The sequence below is a fragment of the Gekko japonicus genome, unplaced genomic scaffold (genome assembly GCF_001447785.1).
Source record: "Gekko japonicus isolate JY-2015 unplaced genomic scaffold, Gekko_japonicus_V1.1 scaffold1737, whole genome shotgun sequence".
In the NCBI taxonomy this organism is placed as follows: Eukaryota; Metazoa; Chordata; class Lepidosauria; order Squamata; family Gekkonidae; genus Gekko; species Gekko japonicus.
The window spans coordinates 245,919-259,026 of record NW_015165295.1 but is presented as its reverse complement, the minus strand read 5'-3'; the positions used below and the strand labels follow the sequence as shown (position 1 = coordinate 259,026).

Sequence of the window (13,108 nt, the reverse complement as noted above, 5' to 3'; positions counted from 1 at the left end):
AACGCTCTTTCCCCCTTAGGCAGTCTTTGGAAGGCACCCTTTACCTTTCCCATTATTAACCCTTGATACTCTCTCCTTCACAATGAGCAATACTCACATGACAGGATTAAAGGGCCGCTTGCTGCGGTCGGACTGTGACTGTTCTATGTTGATGGACTGGTTCAAGGCCTCCAGCTGTTCAAAAAAAGATCCAAGCACATTTAACAAGCACTGTCAGAAGTACCTCCTGAAGACCTATTCCCAAGCAACACTGAAGATACCTTAGTGACTGGCACAGGGAACACACCCTTCTCTCTTCTTCAGTTATATACCTGGGAGGAGATGAGTCTGGGAAACAGGAGTTTTACACGTTGCCCAAAGTCTCATTATGAGGAATATATTGCAATTATTTTTAAGACATCCAAGTAGCTGCCAAAAGGACTGGATCAAAAGTGTGACAGTACTGACGATTTAAAGCCTCACACTATTCCTCCCATGAAATCATGCATCCCTTGAAGCTGCTATTAGCCACACTGGGTATCAAAGAAAGACAGAGAGAGAAAGAGAAAGGGGGGAGAGAGGGTATCTATTTTTCGTTCCCATTGTGGCTAATAACATGCCACGGGGGGGGGGGAGTAATTTCCACTGAGGAAGCCCAAAGAAAAATACTTAACTGCCCTCCTCCTCCAGCATTGCAAAGCATGGCCTCCCCACAGTGACTCTGAAGTCTTTAAAAATGTCAACTGATATAGCATAGCTCTCCCAGTAGTCTAATGGTTTCTTTTTTGCTTCCCAAAAAGAAAAGCATATGTATAAGAGCAGGTAATAAAATGGCTAAGTGCCAGAAAACTGAAGCTCAGTCCAGACACAGAGAGTTACATGCTTCTAAATCAATTGAAATCAATGGGCGTAAAAGGGTGTAACACACACACACACATTGTTCCATTCAGTTGGATTCACAGCACTGAAACCACATGCTTACACAGATGTCCACACTCCCCAATAGTTCCCCACAAACCCAATAGGTTCACACTGGTGTATACATAACAACATCAGCAGACATAGTCACCAGCATCCAATAGAGCCTCCCACCAGCCTGCCATCAGCCTCTTTGATGACTGCAGGTGTCTGGACTTGAACTTGCCTTCACACCATGTAGTTTCAGGTAGAAGCACTCGAGTGGTTTCAAGCCCTCTGGGGTCTTGACATACTTGGCATCACCAATCATGCCAATGTATACTGTGACCTGGAAGTGATTCTTCTTTTGGCACACGAAAGCATCGTCACCCACCGAGAAGTTAAAGCCTTTATCTGCATCCACCCGATAGGTGGGCATTGGTCTGTGCACCAAGGAAAGATTAAGACAAGAAAGAAGGTATTGAGCAAAAGGAAAAATGAGTTAGAAAACTAATTAACGATATGAATCCGGGGCCAGCACTGCAATTTGCTTATGGATACTCCCCGTCCAGAATCAAGAACTGCACAGGCTTCTTCTTCCACCATCAGTGAACGCAACCGTCTTATGAAACTATAAATATTAGAACACTGTATTTTCCCCCACTCACACAATTGGCCAGCTGGAGATATGAAAGAAGCATTTCCAGTAAGTGCTGTGAGAACTGCTGTTCTTCCCTCACCCCCTTCAGTCTTGGATGCCTTATTCTGGAAGCACTGAAGTACTGCTTTTGGGTTCAAGCACCCTGTGTAACACCAGCAAGGCATTTCTGTCCCTTAATGCCTTTACTCCTATCTTAGCAGCAGCTAAATTGCACAGAAAGATTCTGGTGGTCTGAAGCAAAGTCTGAGTCCAGTGGCACCTTTAAGACCAACAAAGGCTGCGGTCACACGGAGCATTAGCCACGCTACAGAGACGGAAGATAGGGGGATTTTCCGGGCGCGATCGCACCTCAATATCTGGGAAGCGCAGAGCTCCCGTGGCGAACCCGAGGCTTCCCACCGAAGATGCGGAGTTAAAAAATAGTACCTCCGAGGTACTAGTTTCCAGAAACCGCAGGGCAAGGGCTGGTGTCTGATCGCGTTTCCGGTGGTGGCATCCGGCGTCCACCCATGTCCCTTCGCAAACAGGTTTTTTTCCCCCCAAGTCTCCACAAGATGCGCACAAGCACCCAACGGCGCATGCGCACAAAGAGGAAAGCGAAAGTGCTGTTTCGGCTTTAAAAAAAATGTCCCACTTTGTCACGGCAGCGGCGCCTAGCCATTGCTTGTGTGATCACGCCGCGCCACTTCTTTGCCGCACTACAGGATCGTCGTGTGATCGCCACCCTCGTTTACCCGCCGGCGCCGAGGGAAGGACCCGTGGTGTGCTGCCGGCGCATCTGATTGCGTAATCGCGGGTCAAACTGCACCGGGGCAATTAGCCACACCTCCCTCCCGCGATATCCGGCCCGTGTGACCGGGGCCAAAGTTTTGTTCGAGGTATACACTTTTGTGCAGAAAAGGACAGCAGACAGCAAATAGGACTTTTCTACATTAGCATTTTGCCCTTCCCCCCAGTGAGTTCAGGATGGTGTAGGGCAGGGGTGTCGAACTCATTTGTTATGAGGGTTGGATCTGACATAAATGAGACCTTGTTGAGCCGGTCCATGTGTGTCATAAAAGGTAATGCCAGGTAGCGGAGATATAAACTTTATAAAGTACACAGACAAACACAATTAAAAAAAAATTAAACTTTAAATAACACATTTCCAGTGAGTTCGACACCCCTGGACAGGATCTTTTCTTCATATTATCCCCACAACAAACTTGCAAGGTAAACTAGGTTGAGAGAGGAGAGAGTGTTGCTCAAGGAGGTTTCTGACTAAACGAGGGCTTGAATTCAGGTCTCCCAGGTCCATCCAGAATACCCATACTACCAGACTGGACTCTGTGAAGGAGGAAAGGAAATTCCAGAAGGTGCAATGTTATTTGTGCTTAAATTAGGGACATGACCAGAAGAACTACAACTCAATTGTTTTAGATTTACATTCCATCCTTCACAAAAGCAGCCAGAGATACTTGCCAACCACAGAGGGGCAGAAGAGCCTCCTCTGACCTGAAAGTCTGCACTGTCAGTCAACTGATGCAAAAGGGATCTCAACCAGTAAGACCTAATGGATGGCTTCCCCCTTCCCCTCCCCTTCTTTCCTTCCACTGTTCCCCTTCCCCAGTGGTAGAATTTCCCCTTCATATTGTGTTTATCTCATTTTGATTCTATATAACCGATTATATTGTGTTTGGATGTATTTTAATGTATTTTATTGATGATTGAATTATTTGACATTTGGAAGTTTTTTTGTATATTTATCACTGCAATACTTAGGCCAGTTAGCAGGCTCACTGTAATTCAAGCCAGGCGCAATACCAACTTCTTTTGTAGTCATCGCAGTACTCTCAGTTTCCTCAAAATCCTCTGTTTCCGCTGTGTGTTCCACTGGAACATCTCCACATCAGTGTTCCCTCTAAGCTGAGTTAGTGTGAGCTAGCTCACAGTTTTTTAGCCTCCGGCTCACACCTTTTTGCATTCGCTCAGGAAGGATAGCTCCAGAGCAAACTAATTGATGCAGCAGCCAAATTGCTCACTCACAACTGTAATGCCAGTAGCTCACAAAGTAGAATTTTTGCTCACAGGACTCCACACCTTAGAGGGAGCATTGACCCAGACTGAAAATCCCCATTATGCTGAAACTTGCTGGGCGATCTTGGGCCAGTCATGTACTCTTAGCCTAATACAACTCACAGGGTTGTTGTGAGGATAACATGGAGAAGAAGAGAACAATGTAAGCTTCTTTTGATCCCCGTTGGGGGGAAAGGAAAGGTAGAAATGAAGTAAATAAATAAATAGTTTGTCCTAGCATGCAACAGTGTATCAAATGGAAGCACCTGTTCCAGAAGGGGAGCAAAACGCCCCATATGAAATCGCCAGAACTGCCCAGAGTCTCCAATGTAGCTTTTCTCCTCCTGGCTTCAGCACCCTGCTGTATCCTCTGCCACAACCCTGAGTTTAGTTTGAAGCTTATAATTGCTACTGACTAATATGTACTCGGAAGCTGCAGTGGCTCAAGTAGTTAAGACGCTGAACTGCAGGCTGTGGAAGGTCAGTAGTTCGGCAGTTTAAGACCTGGGTGCCGCAAGACGGGGTGAGCTCCTGTCTCTAGTTCCAACTCCTGCCAACCTAGCAGTTCAAAAGCAAGAAATTGCAAGTAGATAAATAGGTACCACTTCGGTGGAAAGGTAACAGCGTTCCGTGCGCCTTGGTGTTTAGTCATACAGGCCACATGACCACGGAAACGTCTTCGGACAGCGCTGGCTCTTCGGCTTTGAAACGGAGATGAGCACCGCAACCCTAGAGTCGGATTCGACTGGCTTTCGAGCAAGGGAACCTTTACCTTTACTTTAATATGTACTCGCTCTGCCTTAGACAAACCCAAATTGAATCTTGGGATCAGGAACATTATTTATGTATTATGTGGAGGTAACCACTTAGTTTATATTTATGAGTTGGTTGATTGTAGTTATTGTTGGTTTTGTGTTTCATGTTTACAAATGTTTAAAAACTCAATAAAAATTTATATATATATAAAAAAGAGCCACCTTACATGTTTCCAAGCACCTCTCCCTCCATCCCATCCTCTCCCAGCTATTACTTTGTACAGAGAATATGAACTCCAGGACACAAAGCAGCAGCTCCGGACACACACACAAAAGCAACATATGCAGCAGCTGGGGAGGTTTAATCTGTCTCCTTAATGGACTAGTTGCCATGGGAACAGTGAAAACATGTGGCCCTCCCAACATGCCTCCCTTTCTCCCACCTCCAGAGAAGTCTGCCCTGCTCTGCGGGTTGGGCCTCTCCAAGGGATGCTGCATCTCAGACTGACATGCAAGCAGATAAACCTCGACGGGACAAGGGAAGGGCTGAATGCAAGCTGGATTTTTGCCAAAGTCAAGCTATATTTTGAGTATGTGCTGGAGTAAATTAAAAAGAAGAACTATACTAAATAAAATTGCTCATGTTAAAAGGCCCATTTCTTACATTCTGTTGCTTGTTCCCTGACTGAAGAAAGAGAAGGTGCCTCTTGACCAAAGAGATGAATCCTTCTTAGGAGATTTTAAAATGTCTTAAATAGAATAAAAAAGTGCAGAGTTTAAATAGAAGCCAATACAGTTTTGTTTCCTCCACACCCCAGCTTTATTGGCAATAGGTTGTTGATGGTCTCTGGCACTTCCAGTTTCAAACTAAAACTAATATTCAGCAGGCACATTGTTTGTTGATGATTAAATAATCAACTAATTGTATGGACATTATGTAATAGGGGTCATGGCTTGATAGTAAACGCCATGTCTTGCATTCAGCAGATCCCTAGAAACTCTAGCTTAAAAATATGTCTAAAAAGATCTCTTTCCTTTTTTTTCCCTACCTGAGACCCTTGGGAGCTGTTGCTTGTCTGAGTACATAGTACTGAGCTGAATGGATCAATGATAATGTCATATGTTTGATTAACTGATTAAACCTGTGCATGTGTCAAACTCTGTACTTTGTTTGCCATGCTGATTTCTGTTCGCTGTGATGCTTTTGCTTAGAGCTGGAAGGGGGGGAGCAAATGGAGGAAGTATGTGTGGGAATGAGCTTTGCTAGGCACCTGTAACAAATTCCAAGTGGCCTCCAGAGGAAGGGGAGACGAGTGACCTTGAAGCCTTTGCTGCCAGGAACGCTGTTATAGACACACTTTATAGTTCACAGATGTGGGGGGATTTTTAGTATGGTAGCCAACCTCCAGGTGGTGGCTGGAGATCCCCTGGTATTAAAAATGATCTCCAGGCAACAGTGAAAATAGCTGTTTTGGAAGGTGGACTCTACGCCTCATTGAAGCCCCTCTCCTCCCAAAGCCTGAGAGTCCCAAGATCAGCCAGCTCTTGTGAGGCTTTGGGGAAGCTGATTGTGCTCATGTAGTCTGCTGCAGTGGCCTGACAAAGACTAATAATAAGGAGGCTTGGATTTATACCCTGCCCTTCACTTGGAGTCTCAGAGCAACTTACAGTCTCCTGACCTTCCTCTCCCCACAACAGAGACCCTGTGGGACTGAGAGGCCTCTGAGAGAACTGCTCTGACAGAGCTGTGACTGGCCCAAGGCCACCCAGCTGGATGCACTTGGAAAAGTGGGGAATCAAACCTGGTTCTCAGGTCCACCACTCTTAACCACTGCACCAAACTGGCTTAGAAGGACAGGGTTTAGAAGAACACACTAGTGAGGGTGTGGCATAAACTCCTACTGGATTTATAGGGCCAGGGACCTGCTTACCTAGGGGACCGCCTCTCCCCATATGTACCCCAGCGAGCACTAAGATCGGGCTTCCAAAATTGCCTGGTTCTTCTGGGGCCTAAAGAGGCCAGGTTGGTTACAACGAGGGCCAGGGCCTTTTCGGTGGCGGCCCCTCACTGGTGGAACGAGCTCCCAGAGGACATCAGGGCCCTGTGGGACCTTTTACAGTTCCGCAGGGCCTGTAAAACGGAGCTCTTCTGCCAGGCTTTTAAGTAGGGTGCTGCCTCAATTTTATGGCCCTGTCCCGATTACCAACTGTACCAACAGTACCAATGGCCCCACCAAGTGAGGCTTTATAGCCAGGTGGGAGTTTGATGACACCATTCAGTGGACAGTAGATATCAGAAGATCACCATCTTTTAATGTAAGTTATGTCTAAACAGTATGATTTTATAGTGACAGATAGTTTTATTGGAATTTTAATGTATATTTATTACGTTGTTAGCCACCCTGAGCCGCCATATGGCAGGGAAGGTGAAATATAAGTGTAAATAATAAATAAATAATAAAATTTAAGGGGAGCGGAACACCATCAATTTCCATCTTTCCTTATCTTAAAGTAGTTTTATACATTTGGTCATTTTTCTAGGGAGTTATGGCTGATTAAAAAAACCCCCCACCATCTGGAGCTCAGTTCCGCAAACAAAAGGCAGAAAGAGCCAAGGAGCAAGCCAAGCAAAAGATGCCCCTCCGGAAATTCCTTTGCACAGAAAATACAAATAAAGAACAAGAAACTACCACTGAGGAGGCTCCTACGACAAGTGATGTTGCTCCTACGACAAGTGGTATTACTTCTGAGGAACAAGTCACACGATGTGGAGCAATGCTCCCTCTAAGCTGTGGGGTCTTGTGAGCAAAAATTCTACTTTGTGAGCTACCGACATTGAAGTTGTGAGCCAGCGATCTGGCTGCTGCATCAATTTGTTTGCTCTGGAGCCATCCTTCCTGAGCGAAGGCAAAAAGGTGTGAGCCGGAGGCTAAAAAACTGTGAGCTAGCTCACACTAACTCAACTGAGAGGGAACACTGATGTGGAGATGTTCCAGTGGAACACACAGTGGAAACAAAGGATTTTGAGGAAACTGAGAGTACTGCGATGACTACAAAAGAAGTTGGTATTGTCCCTGGCTTGAATTACAGTGGACCCTGCTGACTGGCCTAACTATTGCAGTGATAATTTGCGACAGCTTATAGGTTAAACATGGACCACAGCAGGTTGTATCATATGATTTCCCAAAAGTCTCAAAAAAAAGATTATCTCCTGTCTACTACCAGAGGAGACTGGCAAATGGTGAAGAAGTGTGCCGTCAATGGCTGATATATTCCACCACAAAAGATGTGTTTTTTTGGTTTTGCTGTAGGCTGCTCAGCAAAAGAGATGGTGCTGCAACAGCCCTACACAGGGCCGTAGCTAAAGCTTTCCTAGTGGGGGAACCCTGGGGAAAGTGGGGGGGCCGGAGTGTGTGTGCGCACGCGCTTTGCGCGCGCACACACATCACCCGGAAGTGACGTGATGCCCTCCCCCCTTCTCTCTCTCCAAGCTCCCCCCCAAATAGATTCTATGCCACAGCCTCAGCAGCCCTTTGTTTAAGTCTGGAAGAGCTACACACAAGAGGAAAGCAGGATCACTAAACTGAAACAACCCCTGAATGAAAGGAAAAGGGGGAAATTACTGGTTGGCCACTGTGTGAGATAGGATGCTGGAGCAGATGGACCATTGGTTTGATCCAGCAGGGCTCTTCTCACCGTGCTCATGTTCCTGTCCTCACAACAGCCTTGTGAGGTCAACCAAGGTGAGAGACCCCTAAGGATTTCATAATGAGCTTGTTAGCAACCCCTGGTTGTGGTTTAAACTCACAAGTTCACTACTGCACTGTCCTTGGAAGAGCCATTGTGTTACCCTCTTGCAAGTATGCACAGAATTGCAAACTTGACCATCAGCTGAGCATGCCATGGCATAAACTTCTTGGCTGCTATGAGCATTCCTAGAACTTCCTTCCTGAACCAACACCTGAAGCTGCCTCTAGAGCTTCTAGCAAGTGCTATAAGGCAGAACATTTTAGCATGTGTAAACTCAGCCAAATACTACTCAGTTATTCTGGACTGCACACCTGATGTTAGTCATACTGAACAAATGACGATGATTGTACGTTTTGTCAGTGTAATCAAACCACCAGATACTGAGATGTCTGCGCCTGAGGTTATGATACAAGAACATTTATTTATTTATTTTTTATTTTATTTTGGGGATTTATATCCCAGCCTATCCAACAGCTCAGGGCGGCTAACAGACGGCCATGCCGAAGTTAAAATATGCATACAACAATACAGCATAATAAAACAATGTATCCTACATAAAATTTGGTGCTCTGATAATTTACATAAAAAACAAGATGTGCGACGTCCCACACTGGCGGCCGGTTCTTCAGAGCCTGGGCGCCAGGAGAAGTGTTTCCCGGCTGTATTGGGCGACATCTACCCCCACCATATGAAGTAGATGGTTGGAATCTCATTGGTGGAATAGTGGCGGCGGCGGCTCCCCCTCAAAGGCCTGGCAGAAGAGCGCCGTCTTGCAGGCCCTGCAGAACTGTACCAAGTCCCGCAGGGCCCGGATCTCCTCCGGGAGCTCATTCCACCAGGTGGGAGCTGCCACCGAGAACGCCCTAGCCCTGGTTTGGGTCAATCTCACAGCTCGGGGGGCTGGAACTTCAAGACGATGGAGATTCCCCGATCTCAGTGCTCTCGAGGGAATATACAGGGAGAGGCGGTCCCTTAGGTAGGCCTTTAAGGGCTTTCAGGGCTTTAAAGGTAAGCACCAGCACTTTGAAGCGAATCCGGTATGCTATTGGCAGCCAGTGCAGTGCATGCAGCACCGGCCGGATGTGGTCTCGCCTGGAGAGGCCATCAACAAGCTAGCCGCAGCATTCTGCACTAGCTGCAGCTTCCGGATTTGCAACAAAGGCAGCCCCAAGTAGAGAGCATTACAGTAGTCCAACCTTGAGGTGACGGTCGCATGGATCACAGTGGCCAGGTCTTCTCTGCCGAGATAGGGAACCAACTGCATGGCCAGCCGCAAGTGGTAAAAGGCTGACTTGGCAGTGGCTGCCACCTGGGCCTCGTTTGTAATTGAGGAATCCAGGAGCACACCCAAACTCCTAACCTCCCACACAGGCACCAGTGGTGTCCCGCCGAAGGCTGGGAGAGGGTGTCCCAACTCTCGGCCAATCCGGCACAGGCCCAAAACCTCCGTCTTTGCCGGGTTTAGTTTCAACCGACTCAGCCTGAGCCACCCAGCCACGGCTTGCAATGCCTGCAAAAGGTCATCAGGACCAGAGTCTGACTGGCCGTCCAACATCAGATAGAGCTGGGTGTCATCAGCATATTGATGACACCCAAGCCCACACCTCCGGGCAATCTGGGCGAGGGGGCGCATGTAGATGTTAAACAACATCGGGGACAGCACAGCCCCCTGCGGCACTCCGCATTCAAGGGGGTGCCTCCGGGACTGCTGTCCCCCCATCGCCACCCTCTGTCCCCGACCTTGGAGAAAAGAGGTAAGCCACTGAAGGGCAAGCCCCTGAATCCCCACGTCGGCAAGGTGGCGGGCCAGCAACTGGTGGTCGACCATATCGAACGCCGCCGACAATTCCAACAACACCAGTGCCGTCACGCCGCCACGATCCAGATGCCTATGGAGATCGTCAGTCAGCGCGACCAGTACTGTCTCCGTCCCGTGACCCGGGCGAAAACCAGACTGGAAGGGATCGAGGATGGAAGCCTCATCCAGGTAGCTCTGTAGCTGTGATGCCACCGCCCTCTCAATAAGTTTGCCAAGAAAAGGCAAATTGGACACCTTGGGATTTGTTCCACTAAAGGAGACTACAGGTGCCTTTATGACAGGAACTCTTCTTGGACTGCTTGAGCAAATGGGATTACCACTTGAGAATCTGCGCAGTTAAGGTTATAATAATGGGAGTAACATGAGAGGTAAAGAACATGGAGTACAAAAGAGAATCCTGGATGTAAAGCCACGTGCCTTTTTCGTGCCCTGAAGCGCACGCTCTTTAAATCTGGTAGTCAATGATGCTGCTAAGTGTTGCCTGGAAGCAACAAGTTTCTTCATGTTGGTCCAGCAGATCTATAATTATTTCTCTGCATCAACTCATCATTGGCAGATTCTAACTAGCCATGTACCAGCCATTACTGTTAAGCCACTGAGTCAAACCAGATGGGAGAGTCGGACTGATGCTTTGAAACTACTGAGATATCTTGGTAGTATATGTGATGCTTCAGTGGAGATCTTTAATGACCCAAGACTACAAAAATCATCCACAAGTGATTCTCGAGTTGAAGCTAAGGCTCTTGCTGATGCAATTAGTACAAGTTTGTGGTATCCCTTGTTACATGGTACAACATCCTTTTTGAAATTCATCTGACAAGCAAGCTACTACAAAATAAGGAAGCTGATTTAAATTTAGCTACAAGCCAATTACAAGAAACCAAGAACTACCTTGTGGGCTGTAGATGTGATGAGGTTTTTGAACAAGTTTTGGTAGCTGCTACTGAGATTGCAAAAGAACTAGAAATACTACCAAACGTTGAGACAGAACAAAGCCAAAGGAGAAAGAAAAAGCAGTTTGAGTATGAGACCCCAGAAGAGCCACCACAAGATCCAAAGCAAAAATTCAAAGTGAATTTCTATTATGCTGTCTTAGATGTGGCCATACAATCAGCTAAAGAGATATTCCAACAACTACAACACTATAATTCCCTCTTTGGCTTCCTGTATGATATATACAGTATTAACAAAAAATGCACAGAAGATGTACATAAGGCCTGCAAGAATTTGAAACAAGCACTGATGCACGATGGAAAGAAAGATAGTGATGCTGAAGATCTGTGTTGTGAACTGCAAGCAGTAGCTCGAAGACTTCCAAAGTCTATGCCACCCCAAAGAGTACTTCTCTTCATACTTAAACAAAATCTCCAGGATACTGTACCTAATGTTTCTGTTGCTCTAAGGATCCTCCTACACTTCCAGTGTCAGTGGCAAGTGGTGAACGCAGTTTCTCAAAACTCAAACTCATAAAAACACACATACGCTCGACAATGCTGCAAAAGAGACTACTTGGTTTGGCAACTATGTCAACTGAACATGCTGAAGCAGCAGCGTTTGACCTGAAGGAATTGGTGACAAAATCTGCTAAAGAAAAGGCACGCAAAATGAGATCTTGATGTGCCTGAAATGAAAACATTAAGGAGACTTAAATTTCAACATCACAATTAACAGGATTTTTCGAAATGTTTTGTGATTTGTGTTTTTCTGTTTGAGAGAGAAAATCAGAGATTGTATTACTTGCTCTCACAATTTAAAAAAATTAGCAATTCCAAATTTTGTGTTTTTCATTCTTCCTAAAATGCATTTATGTTTGGAAATTGGTGGGCGTATGGGGGGGGGGCACAAGAAGGTGGCCTCGTCTAGTGTGCAAAAAAACCTGGCACTGGACCTGGGTATAATAGTGGGCTTGGCACCAATCTTCACCAGTTCTGACACAAGTTGGTTTACACCTGTATCAACTACATATCTCAATAAACAAATCTTGCACCTGAAGAGTGTTGTTGAGAGTGACTATGCACTCTGACAGCATGAGGGGGGGGGAAGAAATAATACTACTTTTTTGCTGTTAGAGGACATCTACCTTTGTTGCAGCAGGTATCCTCACAGACAAATCATTCTCTCTCTCATCTTTTACAATAGCATCTTCCGTCATAATTATCAGGACCTTTATTTAAAATATTTTGTTAAGAATTGATAACACAACTGTCCAGTTAATTAAGGGAATTGATTAAAGGGTTTTTTAAAAAATATATCATTCAGTGAATTTACTTGATGAAGTATTGCAGTCCTACTTTAAACTCATAGGCTTAGGAAAGGCGTAGGGAGGGAGGATCGATCGAAGGGCTTCATCAGGCAGTTGGAGGGAGGGAGGGAGGGGACACAGGGGTGGATGGTGGAGGAAGACAAAGTTGGGGATCAACAAGAGACTGGCAGCAAGTGGGGCAGACAGGAGGAGTTCAGCACTTGCCAGATCCAGTGTCTGTCCAGAGGCATTACTAGAACAGAATTTAAATACTTTCCTTTAGGCAGAAAAGACTGAAGACTGGCCCTGGCGTATGTTGATAATCTTCCTAAGACATGCCAGAGTGGATATGTGCTGTCAGCACATCCTTGCCAGGCCCTGTAAGGAGCCATTTAGTTCTTCCTCATAGTAACAGGGGGACCCTTAACTGCCAGAGATGTGCCCTGAACAAAAACCAGATGGTGGTCACATAACAAGCTACCTTAGCCAGGAAGTATGAGAGGAATTTCTCTCCCCCTCACACCCCTTCTTCTCACATTTTTGGTTCTTCATTTTGCTACTAATTTCTTCCCAGCCTATTCAAACAGCAAATCCAATTCAAAGAGCAGGCACACACACACCCTTCCTCATCATTTCTCCTCAGGCCTAGCTATTTGATGTGTGGCTTCTCAGTGTCCCACTGTGATTTTATCAGATCAGGAATAGGAATTAAAGAAGAGAAAGAAATTACAGGAGAGGGGAAGCATCCCAAGGCAAATGGAAGCCCCTCAAAGATGTTCTGTTTAATGTCTGCTCAGGCTGATAGTTGACCTTTGAATACGTCCCTTGGAAGGTTCTGGTTTGGAAGGATATTTGCTGAAACAGTCTATCAATTCCTAGGCCCATTTGTATTGTGTACTTGCAACAGTCAACAGGCTGCAATTAAAATCTTAGCTGCCAGTAATAGTAAA

At 46.0% G+C, this 13,108-nt stretch overlaps 1 protein-coding gene across 1 annotated transcript in view; it reads right to left on the bottom strand.

The window, feature by feature from the left end:
• MYRF (myelin regulatory factor) overlaps positions 1-13,108 on the bottom strand; it is a 188,662-nt gene that overhangs the window by 73,996 nt on the left and 101,558 nt on the right. Inside the window, exons 8-9 of the mRNA XM_015410369.1 lie at positions 1,124-1,319; positions 98-174 (exon numbers count right to left, since the gene is read on the bottom strand). Of these exons, the coding sequence (XP_015265855.1) occupies positions 98-174; positions 1,124-1,319 (273 nt within the window). The remainder of the gene's footprint in view (positions 1-97; positions 175-1,123; positions 1,320-13,108) is intronic.